Source organism: Ostrinia furnacalis, unplaced genomic scaffold (assembly GCF_004193835.3).
Source record: "Ostrinia furnacalis isolate ACB-3 unplaced genomic scaffold, ASM419383v2 OfSCF5816, whole genome shotgun sequence".
Taxonomy (NCBI): domain Eukaryota; kingdom Metazoa; phylum Arthropoda; class Insecta; order Lepidoptera; family Crambidae; genus Ostrinia; species Ostrinia furnacalis.
In genome coordinates this window covers 220,515-240,026 of record NW_021136055.1, presented here as the reverse complement: position 1 = coordinate 240,026, position 19,512 = coordinate 220,515, and the positions used below count along the sequence as shown (strand labels likewise).

The window sequence follows — 19,512 nt, the reverse complement described above, 5'->3', positions numbered from 1 at the left end:
AGTCATATTAACGCTAATCTTACTGAAGCACGTGTCAATTCGGCTACAATTCATCCAACAAATTAGGAATTCCCAAGTCGGCTGCGGCACGTTTCATGCATTGTCGCGCCGCAATGCACATCTGGGCAATGAAAGATTTTATCAACTTCAGAGCTGTAATTGATACTTATTTACACTGAATAGATAACATTATCGATAATACGTCATCGCAATTTGGTTATTTATGTTTACAATGATGAAATGTGTTGAGTCACGATAACATTTGCTGCATCTCGGTGCAAAAAGTATTAAAGCGATGGTCATTGTGAGCGACGTCAGCGCGGCGGCGCCGGTCGTGCGTGCTCTTCTAACGGTGGTAATACACAAATTGAATACTGTTTTTTGCTGCCGGTGAGATCGGTTTCCTCATGCCCCAGCCCTAATTCTCGGCAAATTGAATTACGACGGATATAGACCGCGATAGCCGATACTTATTGAAGTTAAAAGTGTACCTAAGCTCATGTAAGGCACGTAATACATGTGATATCCCTTGAGTTTTTTATTATTGGCCGGTGTCACTCAGTAAAACACATAGAGTTCTAATATACTTAATTAAATATTTTCTATTTTCTTACAGGTAATGAAATTTTTCATTCAGTGTGAAAAAAAAACAATAACCAACTTTCTCACAGTAATACGTGCTATGAAAATGTATTCTTTACTTTATATTCACATTGATAAATTCAATATAAAAATATCGCTGTTCTATGGTTCTTTACAAGAGAGAGATGACAAAAAAGCATGAAAAACTAGTTGAATAATTAGATTATCGCATTCTATCAATGTGTCTTTGGACTGTCAGCCACCTGGGTGGATATCAGCAGTATATCAGCCGTATATTAAGCGTTATTCTAGCCTCTAGCTGGATAAGGAGATGCTATTAATAAACTGTGTCGGTATCGTGTTAGCTCGGCGATGTTTTAATAAGCTGCAGCGAGCGAGGCGGTTATGTGATGGCATAACGGCCTTGGTCGGCCTTGCCACTCGGGTTACATGAACCGGGTCACTGCCCTCCTCGGTTATTGCTAATCGAATCAGTACGCGTCATTATGTAACTTGTTATGCGCGGCGTTTAATTAAAATTGGGACTGAAATGATTTAGGAAGAAGATCTTTGGTTCCGTCAGATACTTTTATATTTCTATGCAATTTCCTAGTTAGAATAGAAATGCAAAACTTTAATAACAATGAAAATAGCGGCAAGCGATCATTACCACCGGGAATTGAGCTTTTAAGCTCAATCTAAACATCTCAAGACTAACTAGATTCCTCAAGTGGCCGGCAGACACGCCGCCATAGGTAGAAAGGCTCGTTTAGTCCCGTCACGAGCCGGGCAGCGGCTCTGTATCACGGCAGCTGCTTACAACCCTGCTGCAAGGGCTGGCAATGCTTTTAGAACTAAATATTTTTGAAGTGTTAGCGAAAGCTAAGTGAAACGTGAAAGAAAAGACGCTACGGAAATTTTTCATGAGCAATATTAGAAATGGATTCTTCACACCACTACCATTTTTGTCTCGAAGCTCTTGTTGATGATGATTAGTCTAAAAGGAGTACTTTTACGATGGGAACAACATTAGATTTGCGTTTTTTTTTCTCCCTTTTCATGTAAAACAGCGCTCTACCTCGACGGTAATATTATTATGGTCGGTTTGAATTATCTTCAAGATTCTAACGTAGCTCCCATTGAATAATTAAATCGCCATCCTGTGCAGTGAAAAATGCTTTTTGTAAGCCTACTTGCAAAGATGAATGGGATATTATTACGCACCTGTGCTAGGACGTTAACGATGAAATTTATCTAAGTACTTGGCCTCGAATAAAATTCTATAGTGCAACTAAGTAGCAGCACTGCAATTAGTAGCAGCCAATTGATAGGGTAAGCAAATGAACCGTCGCTAAACAATGTCTAAGTCTAAGCACACTTCAGAGCCACGAAGGTTAATATTGATAGTTTTCTTCTACTAGTGTTTGGAAAGTCCCCGGTAGCTGGTGGTACCCCTGCGAATGTCCAATGCTCCGTTATCGCTGTTATCGCGGTGCCACTTCCGACCTTCGTAACTAAGCGCCTACACAGCTTTCCTAGTGACGTCCAAGCGTGCCGACTGACCCGTTCAGGTTTCAAAGGATTTATAATGTCATTTTCTTAAAGCACACGCACTAACCGCCCGTGAATGGAGCATGAATGGTTTAAACCCCATTTTTAGAGCCTGACTCTACAAGAAAACCACGACTTCTATATTTATCTCGACTCCAACAAAGTGAAAGACACTTATAAATATGGATAGGTGAAACATGTAAATGAAACAAAACATACGAGCAAACAATACTTTCGATTACCTACGATTTTTCTTAAGTTTCAGTGATACTTACCTTGTTTTAGTAGACCACTGTAACTAACTTAAAAAGAAATAAAGATCTCAATCTTTATGTCTAAAAATACTGATTCCCCATCATAAGTTGCAGGGATTTACTTGATGAAGAAGCGTGGGAACTTATTGATCGTATTTTGTGATTCGTCGGAGCGTTGCAAATATGCTTGGTGCAATGTCATCGACACCGACCGCCACGGAAAGTGTAAAAGTTCTACCAAACGGAATGACTTGGTTTTATTTCTAGCTCCCTTCCCTTTAGGGTTTCCTTTAAACTTTTTTACGAGTATGTTCCATCTATTATGAGCTATTGTAACCTAAAAGGTCTAGAGATTTTAAATTACCCGCAGTCAAGCTTTTCGTTTTTTACTATGAATCCTTGCTTATTATCGTAATAAGCTATTTACCATTTTAAACAGCATACAAAAGGCAATGAAAAGTAAGGCAACCTTTACAATATCATTAATTTTGCCTTTAAAGATACTATCTAAACGTAATCAAAAAACATTTTAAATTCTCATTAGCATAAATAAACAAAAAAAGAACTTCGATCGTAAAATTGCAACTCTGTCAAGATGGTCGATAGAGTAGCTCTCATTATTAAACAATAAACATTATGATATAGTAAAACTAATTTGCATTCGCTCATAGCGAAACAAGCTTGATGAAGTTCAGATACTTAACGTCATCTCCCGCGCATAAATCATCCGTGTACTAAAATAAATAGCGCGTCTAGGAGCACCAGGGTAGTTTGCTAAGGATGTCATTACCATAATAGGCTGGGCATTATAATAATTTTGATTGACAGTTCAAATCGATGCGGCTCGTGAAAAGTGACCGGTTTTGCGGTAATCACTATAGTGTATGCCTAGGAGCAGCACGGTAATTTGGTCCACTACGAGTGTTTTATTCTGATTTCTCTTCAACAAAGTAAGATTTAAATGACGCAAATAGCGGCTAAGGGCTCTATAACAGTGTAACTGTTGGGCAACAGATGCAAACGAATAATCATTTCGATAAATCGAGTTATTGGAATTGAAGCTATATCGGGCTTGCTTCTTACTGACCATTGTAATTTAGTTTTAGTTTTGTCGATTACAGGTTCCAGCCTTGTAGTTAAAACTATCAATTTATAAACAGTTAAAATGATTGGAATAACGAACCAGGTGTAAAACATAGAGGTGTATTAACCGAGCTAGCGTGAAGTTGTAAAATGAAAATTACCTATTCACTTCTTTAATTGTCTCGTCTAATATCCTGGTCAATTTCTTTCTAAACTGTTGCCGTTTCGGTCGCGTTCTCGTGGGCGAGTGACAATCCTTTGTCCATCTGCTGCCGGTCAACGGCCTAAATCGCCAGTTTACGTCACCTCATTATTGGCGGGGACCGGAGAACATGTCGAGACATTGGCGCTATGCTAACGAATCGATTAGGGACGGTTCACCGACCGTCATCGTTCCGGTAACCGATTCATTTATCCGCTACCTGTCCAAAATTTTGTATTGATTTGTCACCACTTTCTGATAACGTGTTATCCGAAATAGCTAGATTCAGATACATTACATGCGATTTTTATTACGAAACAGCAAAACCTGAGCACACTCAATAGGTACTCTATCCACATAATAAAGCTATAGAAAGGATGAGGATAATTCTACACAATTACTAGAGAAAAAATAAAAAAGGGCCATGGACTTTTAATAAATGGAATTTACGAGTAATTTTAATAAAATATTGACGCCCTTGTCTAGAAAAAGAAAGCACAGCTAGTAATTGACTATCTGTGCAACTTGAATATGTTATGTTACAGACAATCATCCAATTACATAGATGGATAAGTCTAGAACCTAAGTACAGCTGGTGCAAGTAGATTGTCGTATGATTGGTAATTATAACGCGGAGTCGTCGTTTCAGCCGAAAGACGTCCACTGCTGGACAAAGGCCTCCCCCAAGGATTTCCACAAACGCGGAGTAAATCACCATAATAACGACGCGTTACGTGCTTCCCTCACGAGGTTTTAACAGCTGCCATTCGTTCTGACATTAGGCGATGATTCTAACCATGGAGTACTTATCAATTGCGTGTGAAAATCAAGAATTGCTCGACGCGGCAAGCTTTGCGAGAGGCACCAAGAGTAATTGCAGTAGTAGGATGCAGTCGGAATCACCGAGACGGACATCGTGGATCGCTGCAATCTTGTATTGATTATGATGATACACGCGCAACACGCACTAAAACCCGGACCTAATCAAAGGTTCGCTTGTATAAAAGAACTCGAATCGAACCCTACAGTCATAGATTTGTTCAGGTTCATTAGTCGGCATTTCTGCTGCATTATTTATGCACTTTCACTCGACTTAAAGTTTAAATGATAGAGTAATGTTGAATTCGTCTATTTGTTCTAGAGCCCCCAAGCAACTCTAACCCGAGCGGCGAGTTACCGGTTACCATCGAGCACCAGCAAGACACTAACACGTCCAGCAACTTGACGAGGAATGACGCTAACTGTGACAAGACTGGCACTTGTTACGATGGTAATTACATTTTTTGTTTTACATTCCTGCTTGTGACACAGGCTGTCACTTTCGCGAGCTAGTCCCTTGGAGGATTTGTGTTAATGAACTCGATCGTTCTTTGGCGCGTCTCGAAGAAATTACTCTCTCGAGCAACTTGTGCTATTACTTTATGTATAAGGTTATTGACATTTATGTTTGTGTTTCAGTGTCGGTACTTTGCAAGGATACGAGAATCGCTGTGCAAGTTCGCACTAACAGGCCTTTTAATGGTCGTATCTACGCGCTGGGTCGATCCGAGACGTGTAACATTGACGTCGTGAACAGCGATCTCTTCCGACTCGATCTAACGATGGCTGGCCAGGATTGTAATACACAGAGCGTCGTAAGTGCCTTGAAGACGAAATCATTACATAACTCATTTTGTTTGATAACGTTTCTAAAATGAAATATTTTTTCAGACCGGAGTCTACTCTAACACTGTCGTCCTACAGCACCACAGTGTTGTCATGACAAAGGCGGACAAGATTTACAAAGTAAAATGCACATACGACATGAGCTCCAAGAACATTACATTCGGAATGGTACCAATCAGGTCAGTGTTTAAAGTAAACGGTATCTGTCTGTAGTTCTGTACACACAATGGATGTAATGCAAGAATGTTAAAAGGCACACAACGCGCCCTGCAATTTATTCAGTAACAAGCCTAAAGACATGCCTTGACGGCATAATGAGAAAAAGGAAGCCGTATCGGCACGTGAAGGAAAATTTAACGTCGAATATCTCCCTTACATCGTAAACGCGTAACAATTAGATTCACAAGCTGGCACTTGTGGCGATCGTGATGCGCGCTGCCTACCAACTGCAATTATCTACTTTGTATGTATGTAGTTTTAATGAAGTGAGCAGTACCGTGATAACCATCATGATTGCTGTCAATGAATGTAATGCGATTGCACCGGGTCGGCCATAATAGTAGAATTTATTATGCAAAGTGCAGTCAGTAATGTAACGACGTGTGAATTTAACTCATTAGTTGCCGTTTGACTTATTTTGATATCTTACAATTCAGAATATTAATGTGAGACTATAATTAAAATGGGTTGTAATATTTTAACCGCAGAGATCCTGAGATGATTTCCATTACGGCATCACCGGAGGCGCCTTCGCCGCGCATTCGTATCTTAGACGCCCACCAGCGAGAGGTCGAGACGGTCCGCATCGGAGATCGTCTTACCTTCCGCATCGAGATTCCCGAAGACAGTAAGATCACTTTCAATAACGAATATATTCATGTTAGTAATTTGGAGGAATATTTAAAAAATAATATTGTATTATTTGCAGCCCCGTATGGCATCTTCGCGCGCAGCTGTGTCGCAATGGCTAAGGATTCAAAGACGACCATACAAATCATTGACGATGAAGGGTAAGTTATTATTGAAAAGCTACGACGCGTACGATTATACATTTTGAAAAATACATTTATGGAATTGTTATTGTTTCCAGGTGTCCAGTTGATCCCTCAATCTTCCCTGCCTTCACCCCCGACGGCAATTCATTGCAGACCGTTTATGAAGCCTTCAGATTTACCGAATCCTACGGTGTCATCTTCCAGTGCAACGTCAAATACTGTCTTGGACCTTGCTCACCGGTAATATTAATATTATTAATTTCTTTTTCTTATGATTATTGAAAAATATGATTTTATTTACTTCCATATTACTCATAGAGCTGCAGACATACGTATAATAAAAGCTTCGTAGGTGTCATTATAGGTCCTTGTCTTGGACGGTCCTTGTAGATCTATGATTTCCACGCCATCATTGAGATGACCCCTTATGTGGCGGAAGGCGGTGACATGACTTCATAGCAATACAAGGTTTTTGCTCATTAGGACAATATCGTTAGTGACGCATAATATAAAGCTCCTATTACTATTAGACACGGCGGAACCGTTCCGGCTAATCTATAACTTTATTATGATGGTAATCTTCGCTTCCAGGCGGTGTGTGAGTGGGCAATGGAATCGATCGAATCCTGGGGCAGAAGGAAGCGTTCTTTGCCACACAACGAGACCGGCGAGAACCACTCACAAGAAGAAAATATGAACATTTCCCAAGAAATACTCGTTTTGGACTTCGGCGACGAAAGACAGAGCACAGACTTCTTAAGGTCCGACAAGCCTGGCGGCACGGTGTCAGAGGCTAACTTCGGTGGTAAGTAGTTGCTCTATTTATAACAGTAATAGCGCAGGCCTTTTATGGCTGTGACTAATGAATTCGAAGGAGTTTACTATCAATTAAAGGTTGTTAGACCATAATGAGCTTGATTAACCCTTTATAGGTCCAGTTCCTTATTTATATTCTTTCTCAGATGCGGTTAATGACTCTTCATAATTGTTTTGTTTATATCATGTTCTTGATTTGTTAGGTAATCTTTATGCGATTCGTTGTTACATTCAACCAATATTTTAATTATTGGTGGTTTTTTTACAGAAAAAACTGTGACAATAGTAGAGCCGTGCCCCAGCAAGGCGTCGGTGCTGCTGCTGGGCGTGGCGTGCGCGCTGCTGGTACTTCTCTACATCGCCACCGTGTTCTGCTACTACATGCGCAAGTGGCTCGCGCCGCCCAAACACATGTCGTAACCTGATCGTCAAACCACACATCATTTTGACCGTGTTCAGATTCCCCATTTTACGCGCGTGTTTTGTTTTTAAACAGAGTTCCACCCTTATTCAATCAATCAGGTTCGCGAATAGTGTGTCCAAAAACGCACGATCACAAATCACGCGCGTAAAATGCGTCAGACACGGACAGAGGCTACGTCGACGATTGGTCTCGCGAGTAGTTCCGACGTTCTTCTCCGAGGAACTTGTGATACGAATGACTGATGAAAAACAATATCAATTATTCACAGGTCAAATCCGTCCATTTAATTTAGGAACCCTCATTTGTAATTGTAAACTAGATTATCCTCGTGGTGTCAAGCATTGGAACGTTTTTGATATCTGTTTTGATGATATTATTGTGACCACCGCGTGTTTTGCATTAACTTTAGTGGTAATTTATTGCATTTAAAAGCATTTATTAATATTAAGTAGGCATAGAAGTAACGAAATACCCTGCAGGATAATCATTATGCATTTATTTAGCAGTTAATCGAATTCTAGGATATTTATCCCCCTTATAAACTGCTGCAATAGGGTACCTAGGAAATTGTATTATTAAGTAAGACAATGCATTTATTAGATAAATAAGTTAAGCAACCAGTGTTTGTACAATTGTTTAGCATTTTTAGTGGTACCACGAATTATATTTTTGGAATAGTCCCTAAAAGCGAATATTAAAGCAAAATAAATGACGAATATGCTTTATGGGATTATTCCGAACGACTAAAATTTTAAACTGACTACATAGTTTAGTGAACAAGCTTAATTTAAGGACAAAATTTTTGACGAATGCTATAATTTACTCGTAAGATATCTGAACTCTTCCAACATTATTTCAAGTCAGTTTGACAGCTTAATGCCGCTTTTTACCTCTGTCAAAAGTTCAGACTGTATTTTTGTAAATATTATACCATTTATTGCAATTGCTTTGGCTCAAGCACTTTAGAAACTCTTATGAACTTTCAGTTGGGTTCTGAAGAAATATATATAGGACTAATTTTATTTATTGTACTGAGTGCACAACTAAATAGTCATAAAAATATAATGTTTCTCTTAACCCAACTTGAGATTTCTATTTTATTTATTTAGACTAATTTTATTTTTTACTTATTTATTTTTCATTATGATTAACAAATGAAATAAACTTGTACAAATTAATTTTGTTTTTATTTCATAACACATTCTAATTTCAATAAACAGTAACAAATAGTTAACTATTAAAATTCACAGATCAAAAATTAATAAATTATTTAAATTTTAAAACTACAATTTTCATATCAAGCATTTGATACCAATAATTTGCTATAAACAGTGTTGAGTATCTCTTCTTTGATCTTTGTATCTAGTTCATCAGATTGACAATCAAATACTTTTTCAAAGTTACGTAAAAACAATGGAGTCATTTTGTCAATAGAGCATAAAACACCAGTTTCTTTAGTGAGAGAGGTAACACCTTTATCTTCTATACCACAAGGATCAATGTGGTCAAACCAGCTGAGATCATTATCACAGTTTAGAGATATGCCATGTGTTGTGACATACCTGGAGGCATGGATCCCGATGGCAGCTATTTTGTTATCATCTACCCACACGCCAGTGTGTGGTGACCTTTTAGCTTTGATACCTTAAACAAATACAGACATTTTAAAAACAAACTGATAAACTTAGTTCATTTTGCCTCTAAAATCATCATTTGAGGTGGAGAATGTAGTACCTACAGTGGAATCTCTATAACTCGAAATCCTCAGTACTTAAGTCGAAAAAATTTGCCATTCCCTTCCGCTAAACACCTAAATACGCGGTATCTCGAATTATTTAGACTTTGAACTCGAACAAAATGTTATTTCCCTACAAAGTATTGATGATACATATTATGGTTCGGGGCTTCCAATCTATTGTTATTGTCTTGTACACGTGCAATGAATGAATACATTCATGAAACTTTTCTAAGTAACACAGCTGTGAACGTGATGTTTGTTCCTTGTCGACACAGGACACGATTACTTATAGCGGAGCTTGTTAGTATTATTTTGGCTGTTAACCAACAACAACATGAGTACAAAGCGGAAACTAAAGACTTTGACTCAACGTGAAAAAAGCGATGTTATCAATGCGGTAAAAAGTGGAATGAAAAAAAAAGACGTCGCAGCTCAATACGGATTGCCAGCAACCACTTTGTCTACAATAATTAAGAATGAAGCCGAAATATTGCGAAGATAATTATGAATCAAGTAGCAATTTATCCAGCAAAAGACGGAGTCTAGCTGTGTTAATCGTACTAACTATTCTAATTCTGTCGTATCAATAAAATGCAGTTTCAGCACGTATTCCGTCTATTTTTCCTCAAGTGACATTAATAATAAAAAAGCGAACATCGAAAGTTAATAGACAATAAAAAAACATAGCGTAAAAAAGTATACATATTTATCAAAAAGTGTCCATTCGTGGACAAGCTGAGTTTCCTGATTTAGAAGAATACTTACTCACTTGGTTCAAACAGTGTAGGGACAAAAACATAAGCGTATCTGGGCCTATATTACGCAAAATGGCAGAAGAACTTTCAAAATCACTGGGACACAGTTCTTTTCGTGCCAGCAACGGTTGGTTGGTGAATTTTAAGAAGCGTCATAAACTTGTGTTTATAAAGGTTTGCGGCGAAAGTGCAAGTGTCAATAACGAGATAAGTGATGAATGGATAATTGAGTTGCAGAGTTTATTGAAGGATTATGAACCAAAAGCCTTTGTCAAAAGCCAAAAGTATTTAATGCCGACGAGACTGGCCTTTTTTTCAAGTGCCTACCTGATAAAACACTTATTTTTAAAAATGAAAAATGTCATGGCGGTAAGCACAGTAAAGAGCGATTAACAATATTGCTAGCAACAAACATGACAGGCTCTGAAAAACTTAAACCATTAGTTATAGGAAAGGCTAAAAAGCCTCGTTGTTTTCCTGGTTGTAAATCTCTACCACTAGACTATGATGCTAACAAGAAAGCCTGGATGACAGCTGAAATATTCAAAGGATGGCTCATTAAAGTCGACAAGAAAATGATTAAGGAGAAACGCAAAATATTACTTTTCATTGACAACTGTACAGCTCACAACATAATTACGCCATTAAAAGCCGTGAAAGTTAAATTTCTTCCACCCAATACAACATCTTCAGCCCTTAGTTCAAGGAATAATAAAAAACTTCAAATCGGCTTACAGAAAGGAAGTTGTTAGGAAACTGATTGATTATACTGATCCAGCAAGTTTTGAACCAACAATAACAAATAAAGAAGCCAGAGCTGCAATCAACACTCTATGAACTTATGTTGAAAGATGTGATGATATCGAGGAACATGTGTTCGGTTCATTGTTTGAGCTTGAAAAAATAATTGATAAAAAATCTGCAAATTGTTTAAATCAAAAGAAGATAATGGATTTTTTTCAGTGTACAGTTTACATCATAATTTGTTTTAATATGTAAAAAATATAAGTAGAAATTTCAGCAGTTAAGTCATAATGTATCTCAAAGTTCTTGTTAAGTCGAAAACTCGTTAACTCAATTTTTTTTTGCATTACCTTTAACATTCAATTTATAGAGATTCCACTATAAAAGGTAATTAATATAGTGGCCAGGTGATGCCAACTGATTGACATGCATTTAATACTGAGACAATAAAATTTGTAAATAATAAATAAATTGTATTAAGAACTTAGTAGGGTCAATCTTGCAATAATATGGAAATAATTACACAGTTTACAATAAACAGTTAAAATCTTGTCTTACCTAAATCACCACACATCCCAATGACCGTTTCTTCCAAACTATTGACGTACCACTTGACACTAGTTTTGAAGTGCTTCAAGTTTATGACAGGGTACGCTACAAGCTGGCCGGGACCATGGAAGGTGATCAGCCCACCCCGGTTTGTTTTTCTGAACTCTGCTCCAAGTTCTTGGAGGCGTACTATTTCATTTTTGGGAGTATCATCTCTAATACCTGAAAGAAGAAGTATAGTATTAGGATATTATGTAATAATAAGGAAAATCTACTCCAACCACATGAAATTACTGTCATAATAATATTAAACTTAGGAACTAGGCAAGCATGAAATGATGAGATACTTCTTATTTGCACAGTTATTGTAAAGCTCAAGTTGTAAGTTCAGGTAAGGGGCTTTACGACACAAGATTTTTTAAAAGCTTGATAGACTTACCCACGGTATAGACTGGCTTGTGTTCGACAAGTAGAAGAGTATCGTAATTGGTTTGTACTCCCTTCACCATTCCATCGAGGTGTTTTCGAGCTATAGCCAGTTGGATTTTCTGGGCGGTATCATAGCTCATCAGTCCTAGTTTCCAAACCTTAACCATTTTGAATTAGTTCTATTTTTAGTAAGTTAAGACTTCTTTCAAAAGATGATCAGTAACATGTAGGTATGTATTTTTATTTTGATTTTTTGCACTTTTTCTGTAAATTTTGAAAACAAAACAAAAACATGTGACAATTTGACATTGACAGTTGTTGATTCGTTTTTGACCACAGATTGTTTTTGACAGAGGCCGGTTTAATTTTTTTATATTTGATTTTATTGAATGATATAAATTATTTATTTTCAAACAATGATACTGCATATAAAATAGTTATTTACAAAGAGATATTTATTAAAAAGATCTTTTTTCAATAGTTTTATGGAGGTGCTAGCACTACTGCCATCTAGTAGCGACTTTTAGATACAAAGATTTTCATGATAGCACTTGCAATATGTAGTTAAGCATGTAGTTAATCTATTCACCACTAGATGGCAGTATCTGAGTAATATCTCTAGCCTGCCATCTATTATTAAGTTCTTAAAACTTTTATAGTAAAAAGTACCACTACTCTATGATAGATGGCACTAATTATGCAACTAGTTTATTTACTCGCCACTAGATAGCATTGATAGCATGTCACAGTTTGCCCTACTGGCGCACTTGTAGGCACCACCAACAACGTTTTAAGGGCACAATTTCATTCAGTTGGTTCAGTTTCCGGAGTTCCCTGCCCGTAAGGCGGTGTTTCGTACGTTACGTAAACCAGCTGTCAATTTCATCAGTGTGTTTTTAATGCGCTAACATAAAAATATTTAATACATGGCATTGCTTTTATAAATTAGCTTTCGGTTAATACATTCGGTTTAAGTGTTGCAAAAGGTTTAGATTCTTTAGCAAAGTAATGGGCTGATTGTCATGCTGATCCTTGTTAAGTTTAGATGAAACATAACTCTTATGACACAGTTCGCGCAATTACCGCCCTTATGTCTTGTTTGGACAAGGTGTTAGTACGGTCGGAGATGTGGTGTTCTCTCAAACGATGACAGGAAGGGTAAATATTTTTGATTCTATGTCTGCAATATTTATTAAGTTTCTTTGTTTCAACGCAATCTCATCTGCGATTAATTGCAGACGAGCTTGCTACACTGATGCCTGATTGACAACTCAATAATATTACCTATCTACATTCTTAGATTGTGGGTTGACAGGTTCGTGAGCAGGAGCTTACTGTAATCTAATAACCAAGCAACAGCAGGCAGCAAGGATGGAAAATGTAGAGTTGTTTCATAACTCACCTATTAAATTGCTGATAAATTAACCAGTTAGTTATCCAGGTAGGTAATTTGTTGACTACTGTAATTGAACTCTAGTGTTATAATGCTGAGCATTTTTCAGTTTTGTTCAGGTGATCTAAGGTAGAGGCATAAATGCGGGTAGTTTGACTACTTGTCCATAAAAAATGTCCACTAGTCTTAAATGTTTGTTAGTCTTGTAAACAAGACCTCTAGAAACTTTTTTTTTAGGTTAGCGTACTGCCTAGTCTGTACCAAGATTAGGTAGGTACCTACCTACCGACCTGGACGTTAAAGCCGTTAAGACTGCGACTGCATCCTGTGCCTATTGTAAGAGAACCTGGTAAAAATCAATACGTCTCTTCATAATCCATTAACAGTCGGATACCTAAATTCAAAATTAATTTGAGCCAAATAAAACAAAGTCCCATCTGTAGTAGAAATTAAACAGTGATTGATTACGCCACGCAACGCACCATTGCGTACGCGCACCCCAGCCCTCTCTATAAATAGCCGCAGGATGCCAGGAAGCCGGCCTTCCTGCTTCTATTTGACACTTGTTTACCTTTGTGCGGTTTTTAACCCTGCACTGTAAAGGGCAAAGACCGGATCACTTGTTACGAAATAGGTACTAGATGCACGTGTCCTCAGAGTTAGCGGGAATCAGTCAAGAACATGCTCTACATTTTTAATGTAGTTAAATATTTTTGCTTACATTTATGTTTAATAATTCAGCAGGCAGGTTATAAAGATGCTGAGATCAAAAAAAGATTTACTATGAAAATTACAATAATAATATATTTAGTTATAGATGTGTCAGTCAACACTAGAACATGGGTTTCCAAATTTTATTCAGCTTGATGTTTCGTCTTGTGTATACAGCCTTCATCGAAATTGGTAGCTGAATACTGCCAAATATTTCATAGAATATTGCTTACTGAGAATAAGTAGGTATAGTGTTAATTTTTGCCATGATAAAACCTCAAAATTAAATGACGTAAATAAGTGCCCTCAAAAGTGCCTAATAACTAATAGGTACCTACATATTATGATTTTTTTAAATGTTTCGATGAATATTGCTTACTACGAATGTAGTGTTAATTTTATGACAATGCTTCTCCCGAATATTGCGTGCGATATTTTGGCGGGCTCGGGCCGGGCGCGTCGCCATGGCGACGGCGCAGTAGGCCTGCAGCTCCGTGATGCGAATGTCAAGCCGTGGATCGATGCGGCGCTATCTACATATCGCTAGATCCGTAGATCTCCTGAAAAACTTTATCGCCCTTGGGGAATGTCATCGCGTGAAAAATTAAACGGCTTACGGTACGATGAAGTTGACTACCAAAGAGCTGGAAAACACACTTTAGTAACAAATATTTTTGTAAAAGCACAGTAGGCGGGAAATATAATTTTTTAAGTTAGATAGTAATCAAAATCACTAATTTTCGAAGGAAAAAGACTTAAATTCTACAAAGAGGTGTCTCAAGAAAACTTTTAACGTTATATTTTGTAGTGCCTACGTAGTGCAAATCCTTGCAAAGAAAAACAAAAAAGCTCTAATTACTGTTTTTAGAAATATCTAGGAACTTCATCTGTCTAACTCTACACTCCTTTAGTTCGTAAAGGCCAGTTTCGCTACCGGGGACGCTAATAGGTATTCGTACAAAGCAAACAATGAGATGAAGCTTGCAATTGCACTTAAGATAATGACAAGTTTGTGCACATGTCTGTGGTTCCCACAAGTGCATTGCTTGTAGCGTTTTGGTTATCTCTAACGAGTCGGCACAGCTTTAATTCACTACATTTAGCTTTGTAAGTGACCGTTTTTATGGCTTTCATTTATAATTTTGATCACAAATTACACTGTGTTTAATACTTTGTATTTTCAAGACTTCTTACCTATATTAATTTGCCACAGGCCCAGTTAAGAGCGCTTTCTTTTAATTAAACTCATTGACTTTATTTTATACAATATGCCGCTAGCTAAATTTTTTAAAAACTAATTTTGACTTCGAGATGTTAAGGACTCTGATGAAATGAAATTAATTAGTCATAAAATTCTCGTAGCTATGTAGTTTTATATTGTTGTAAGAAGTGTTTTTATTTGTGGTACCTATGTACTTTATTTTTGTACTTTCAGACTGCTAAGTTTGGGGCAGTTAATTAGTGGAACAATATATTATGCTACTATTCTTTTCTAGTCCCTTAAATTAACAGGGGTTGTTCGTACAAAGTTCTTCAACTAATTTCGTCTTCCCAACAAGGTATGCATATTCCACTCATCCTACAGGATCATCCCGGGCCCGGGATGTGACTAATTAAGTCGTAAAAAGTGGCGTTTGTCTACATAACGTAAGTTATTTGGTGCCGGCGAGCGAGTGAGTTATCGCCTGTATCCCCTTTAATTATTCATGGCGGCCCAAGTTTCAGCAACTTCGGACCGACATCTGGCGGGCTACTGTTAAATAATTTGTATTCGCTTCTTTAAGGCGCTGGATGCGGTTTGCATTAGAATTAGCGAAAAACTAAGTTCAGAGATCAAGTTTGACGGGTTAATTTATTGGGGCGCTAATTTCAGGGAGTTGAACAAAGTTTGCGTGTCAAATTGTTATCTAAGCTAGTATACAATAAGTATATCTTCCTATTTTCTACCCTGATTAAAATGGTTTGATTTGAATCCAATCAAATTCCTTGTGGTACTTTTTTGCGGGCGTATCTACAATGTTCGTTGGCTGTTTTATGTTCTACAAGGAACTTACATAAGTAATTGTATTTTATGATGTACCTAAATGCGAAAAATGCTGTATTGTTTCAGATGTGGTCGCCGCGAGCGCGCGCGCGCCGGTGAGATGAGCGCCGCGGCCGCAAGCCGCAACTACTCCTACGATGAGACTATACAGGTAAGCCTAGGGCTTACCAATATGCAATCTAAAGTCTACCACTAGTCCAGAAAGTACGATACTTAACAGAATCTACCAGTTTACTGGTACTGATTCGTTCGTTTCAACCAAATGACGTCCACTGCTGGACAAAGGTCTCCCCAAGGTTTTCCACAATGATCGGTCCCGCGCTGCCCGCATCCAGGCTCTTCCCGCGAACTTTACCAGATCGTCGTACAGATTATTAGGCTAGAATAAGATGAAGAGCTTATTCGTATTCAGATACACGTGTCCTAGAACATAGGCATTCATGTTTAATAAGCTATAACCCTCCAAAGAAGAAGTTTAGAGAATAGACTAATGCGATAAGCTTCTTAGAGAGTAAAGTAACCAGACTAACCAGCTATAAGGGAATGGACACTGACACAGAACGCTATGCGGTTACTTAGAATGGGCTTTGTTGTTTATTCGTCCAAGGCTTTGTTCCATAAATGAAGATTGGCCTGACTTTCAACTACATAAAACAAAACTCTGTCTCTGACCTTCAACCAAACCTCACTAAATAATACTATTTCATTCTGAGTTCTGAATAAAGGTATTCAGTAAACCAATGTTAGAATTAACTATCCTCAAACTTTAACAAAACCTAATAATGTTCCATTGTGTCGCAAAACGTAAACGCCTTCAATTTCATTACTCCTTTCAGCTTATATTTGGAGGTTCAGCACTTTCACCGCTACTTCGTAGTTTTCAGTGCCGCAGACTACGTACAGAATGAATAAAGTACTTTCCCCGCGATCGAATTCCGATTAGTGTGAAGGAAAACCGACCTGAAACATGTTGTCATAAAGCTTATATTGTATTGTAAAGAGCGGAGTGCTAAAACTGCAAGCTCTTCCCGGTGGCCCGTAAACGCGATTTTAGGGTTGGCAGTTTCGAAATTTGAGGCTTGTTGCGGGGTGATAGAGTTGTTATTTAAGTGTCAATGGGTGTTTTTGGGATATGAACGAAGTTTTTCAGGACGGGTCATAACGACACATTAGCCGACATGGGCGCACTTACCTTTATTAATGCGGTACAAGCGTTGCCGCTTTAGCCTCGGGCGCCCTCGGGCTCCAGGCTCTGGGTCAGGGATCGCTAACTACGCATTAGAGTCCTCTTACTCGGCACGTGTTGAGGTGCAAATAGCCAATTGACCTATGAAAACAGGATCTTTGAACATGACTTTTGTAATTGTTGAATTTGGAGGACTAAGGGGCCCTCTAGATGCGAGGGTTAACGCTTCTTAGTTACAAGCTTTTATTTCTTACTTTATTCTAGTTTTTTTTATCAGATCTTAAATTAGAAGCGAATAATTATTATTTGAAAATTTAGAATGAAAATATGAACATGCCTTTTTAAAGTGTACCCTATATCTCATTATACCAACCACTTTCGTATCTCTCATCTTTACGGCTTAGAGACTAAACTTTAGTCAACTTCCATCCTATATTCCAATTTCAGTATCATTGTTTCGTCTGCTCTTATCGGGAGTCCCATTATTTTTAGGCTGCGGATCTTAATTCAGCAGTCTGCCGCTTATCTGGAAGGCTTTATTTGCCGACACAATATAGCGCGACCATTTGTCACCCGCGACCCACATCGGCCGGTTTGGACAGGTTCACTAGCTTTTCTGTCTCTGACCAGCGTATGCATGTGTGAGTTCCAAACTATATTAGCCTAGTGAAACGTATCGATGAAGATTCTGTGAGTTGAATTTTCAGGCATAAGTACCGACATAGATTCGATAAAAAAATCAATAAATACCTACTTAATCAGTATAAAAAACCTTATATTAATTTTTCATACTTTTGTTTTTCAAATTGTTTTGCTAAACTTTGCTAGACACATCTAAATAACGTAGGAATAATTACACAATTGACGTTTTAAAAGTATCAACAACAAAATGCTAGGGCCTGTCGATCCTGTGTGGAAGATATTATTCCATCACAACATAAATAGATAAAAGATCGGGTTTAATTACATTTTTCAAATAATCGAGTGATTTGTCACAAACAACAATCGTTTAATCCGAGTTTAATTCGGCTCTGCTTATCGCGCGGGCTTTATATCGCGTAATATCGCGAAGGGCGCGCGCCATTTGTTACCGCCATCTGCCGGGACGCCTCTTTGTATTGGACTACGATTTGCGATAGTTGTTCCATAATCGCTATGTTGACGATGGTCCAAGCTTTTTATGTTTCTGTGTCTTGTTTGGGGATAGTTTGATGGTTATATGTAGATGAAAGACGCGATTTTCCTGAAAAATAACTTGAGTTTTTTGTTTTATTTGTGGTCGAAGTTTGTTATTCATTGATAAGTATAAATTGTTTCTTCTCAAATGAACCTCAATTCTGAATTTAAGAAATTATCAACCTACTATNACCGGCGTTAAGGCATTCATTGACTGGACTACTAGTTTTGTGAAAATTTTATAGGTTGCTCTACCTACAGCTTTAGGGAAATTTATTTGCAAATGGTTGGACTTCTCGTGCACTCGTGTGTAGGTAATGTTGATCTTTTTACTTGCTCGCTGTAAAAAGGTAATACATTTTTCAAGTTACCGTTTAAGTCAACGTTTGCGGTCCTAAATCTTGGTACAAATACAACTAATCCCAACCGGAATAGCCCCATTCGATTACTTTATCAGCGCCCGAAGCAATATATTGTGATTTCGCTATCTGTATGACCGGAGATTGGCCCAGTGAATTTGATTAAGAGACTGTTTCCGCGGCAAGGGTTGGGCTAATGCGTGGACCGCAGCGCATTAAGGAGGCGCGGACCAGAAAATCGAATTTTCCGCACTATGCCCCGCATACATCCACCTTTGTACCTCCGGTTTTTCAGAGCGTGTCGTCTACACAAACTTTGTTACGCAACCCCTTTCAGAGGGCGCGAGTCTCCTACACTTTTTATGGAAATACCCACCAATGAATTTCAAACGTAATCTACATATTTTTACGGGAACAATAAACTGACGACGTTATTTGCTTTGTTAATTCCCGTTTGACCTGGTTTCCGTAAGTGCTTATCTCCGATATCTGAAGAGTAAACAGCTACCAATTTCAGGGGCGTAGAATTAGCGCGTGTTTGCATAGATTCCAGGAGGGTAGGCCCTTAATCCGAATTTAAATTTTCCGAAAGATAAAGCGGCCGGGCTACGCAGGTTTACGGGCCCCGGGAGCCTGCCGACCCGCCACTAAAGCGCCGGGTACGGATGGATAGATAGTGACATTTACGGGGCCCGGTGAAGTATTGGTACAGTTTTCAAGACTCCCTGAAGGGGAAGATATAAGTGCGTTTTCTTAGAGCAGATAAGTTTTTTGTTCTTTTTGTGTACATCATGCCACAAAACTAGGTTGTAAGAAAATGGCGACATTATATTCAGTCGTGACACTATATTGAGAT

General features: G+C 38.1%; 2 protein-coding genes across 2 annotated transcripts in view; one reads left to right on the top strand and one right to left on the bottom strand.

Moving 5' to 3' along the window:
- The window catches only part of tyn (trynity), a 64,161-nt gene extending 55,541 nt beyond the window's left edge, over positions 1–8,620 (top strand). The window contains exons 10-17 of the mRNA XM_028316622.1: positions 4,814–4,942; positions 5,131–5,306; positions 5,383–5,516; positions 6,045–6,184; positions 6,266–6,347; positions 6,428–6,572; positions 6,924–7,137; positions 7,417–8,620. Of these exons, the coding sequence (XP_028172423.1) occupies positions 4,814–4,942; positions 5,131–5,306; positions 5,383–5,516; positions 6,045–6,184; positions 6,266–6,347; positions 6,428–6,572; positions 6,924–7,137; positions 7,417–7,568 (1,172 nt within the window). The 3' untranslated portion in view covers positions 7,569–8,620. The remainder of the gene's footprint in view (positions 1–4,813; positions 4,943–5,130; positions 5,307–5,382; positions 5,517–6,044; positions 6,185–6,265; positions 6,348–6,427; positions 6,573–6,923; positions 7,138–7,416) is intronic.
- A 117-nt stretch (positions 8,621–8,737) lies between these two features.
- Lipt2 (Lipoyl(octanoyl) transferase 2) lies at positions 8,738–12,081 on the bottom strand. Its single transcript, XM_028316632.1, has 3 exons — positions 11,798–12,081; positions 11,368–11,580; positions 8,738–9,216 (listed from the first exon to the last, which is right to left on the bottom strand). The coding sequence occupies exons 1-3, from the start codon at positions 11,952–11,954 to the stop codon at positions 8,870–8,872; spliced, it is 717 nt and encodes a 238-aa protein (XP_028172433.1). The 5' UTR covers positions 11,955–12,081; the 3' UTR covers positions 8,738–8,869.
- Positions 12,082–19,512: the final 7,431 nt, after the last annotated feature.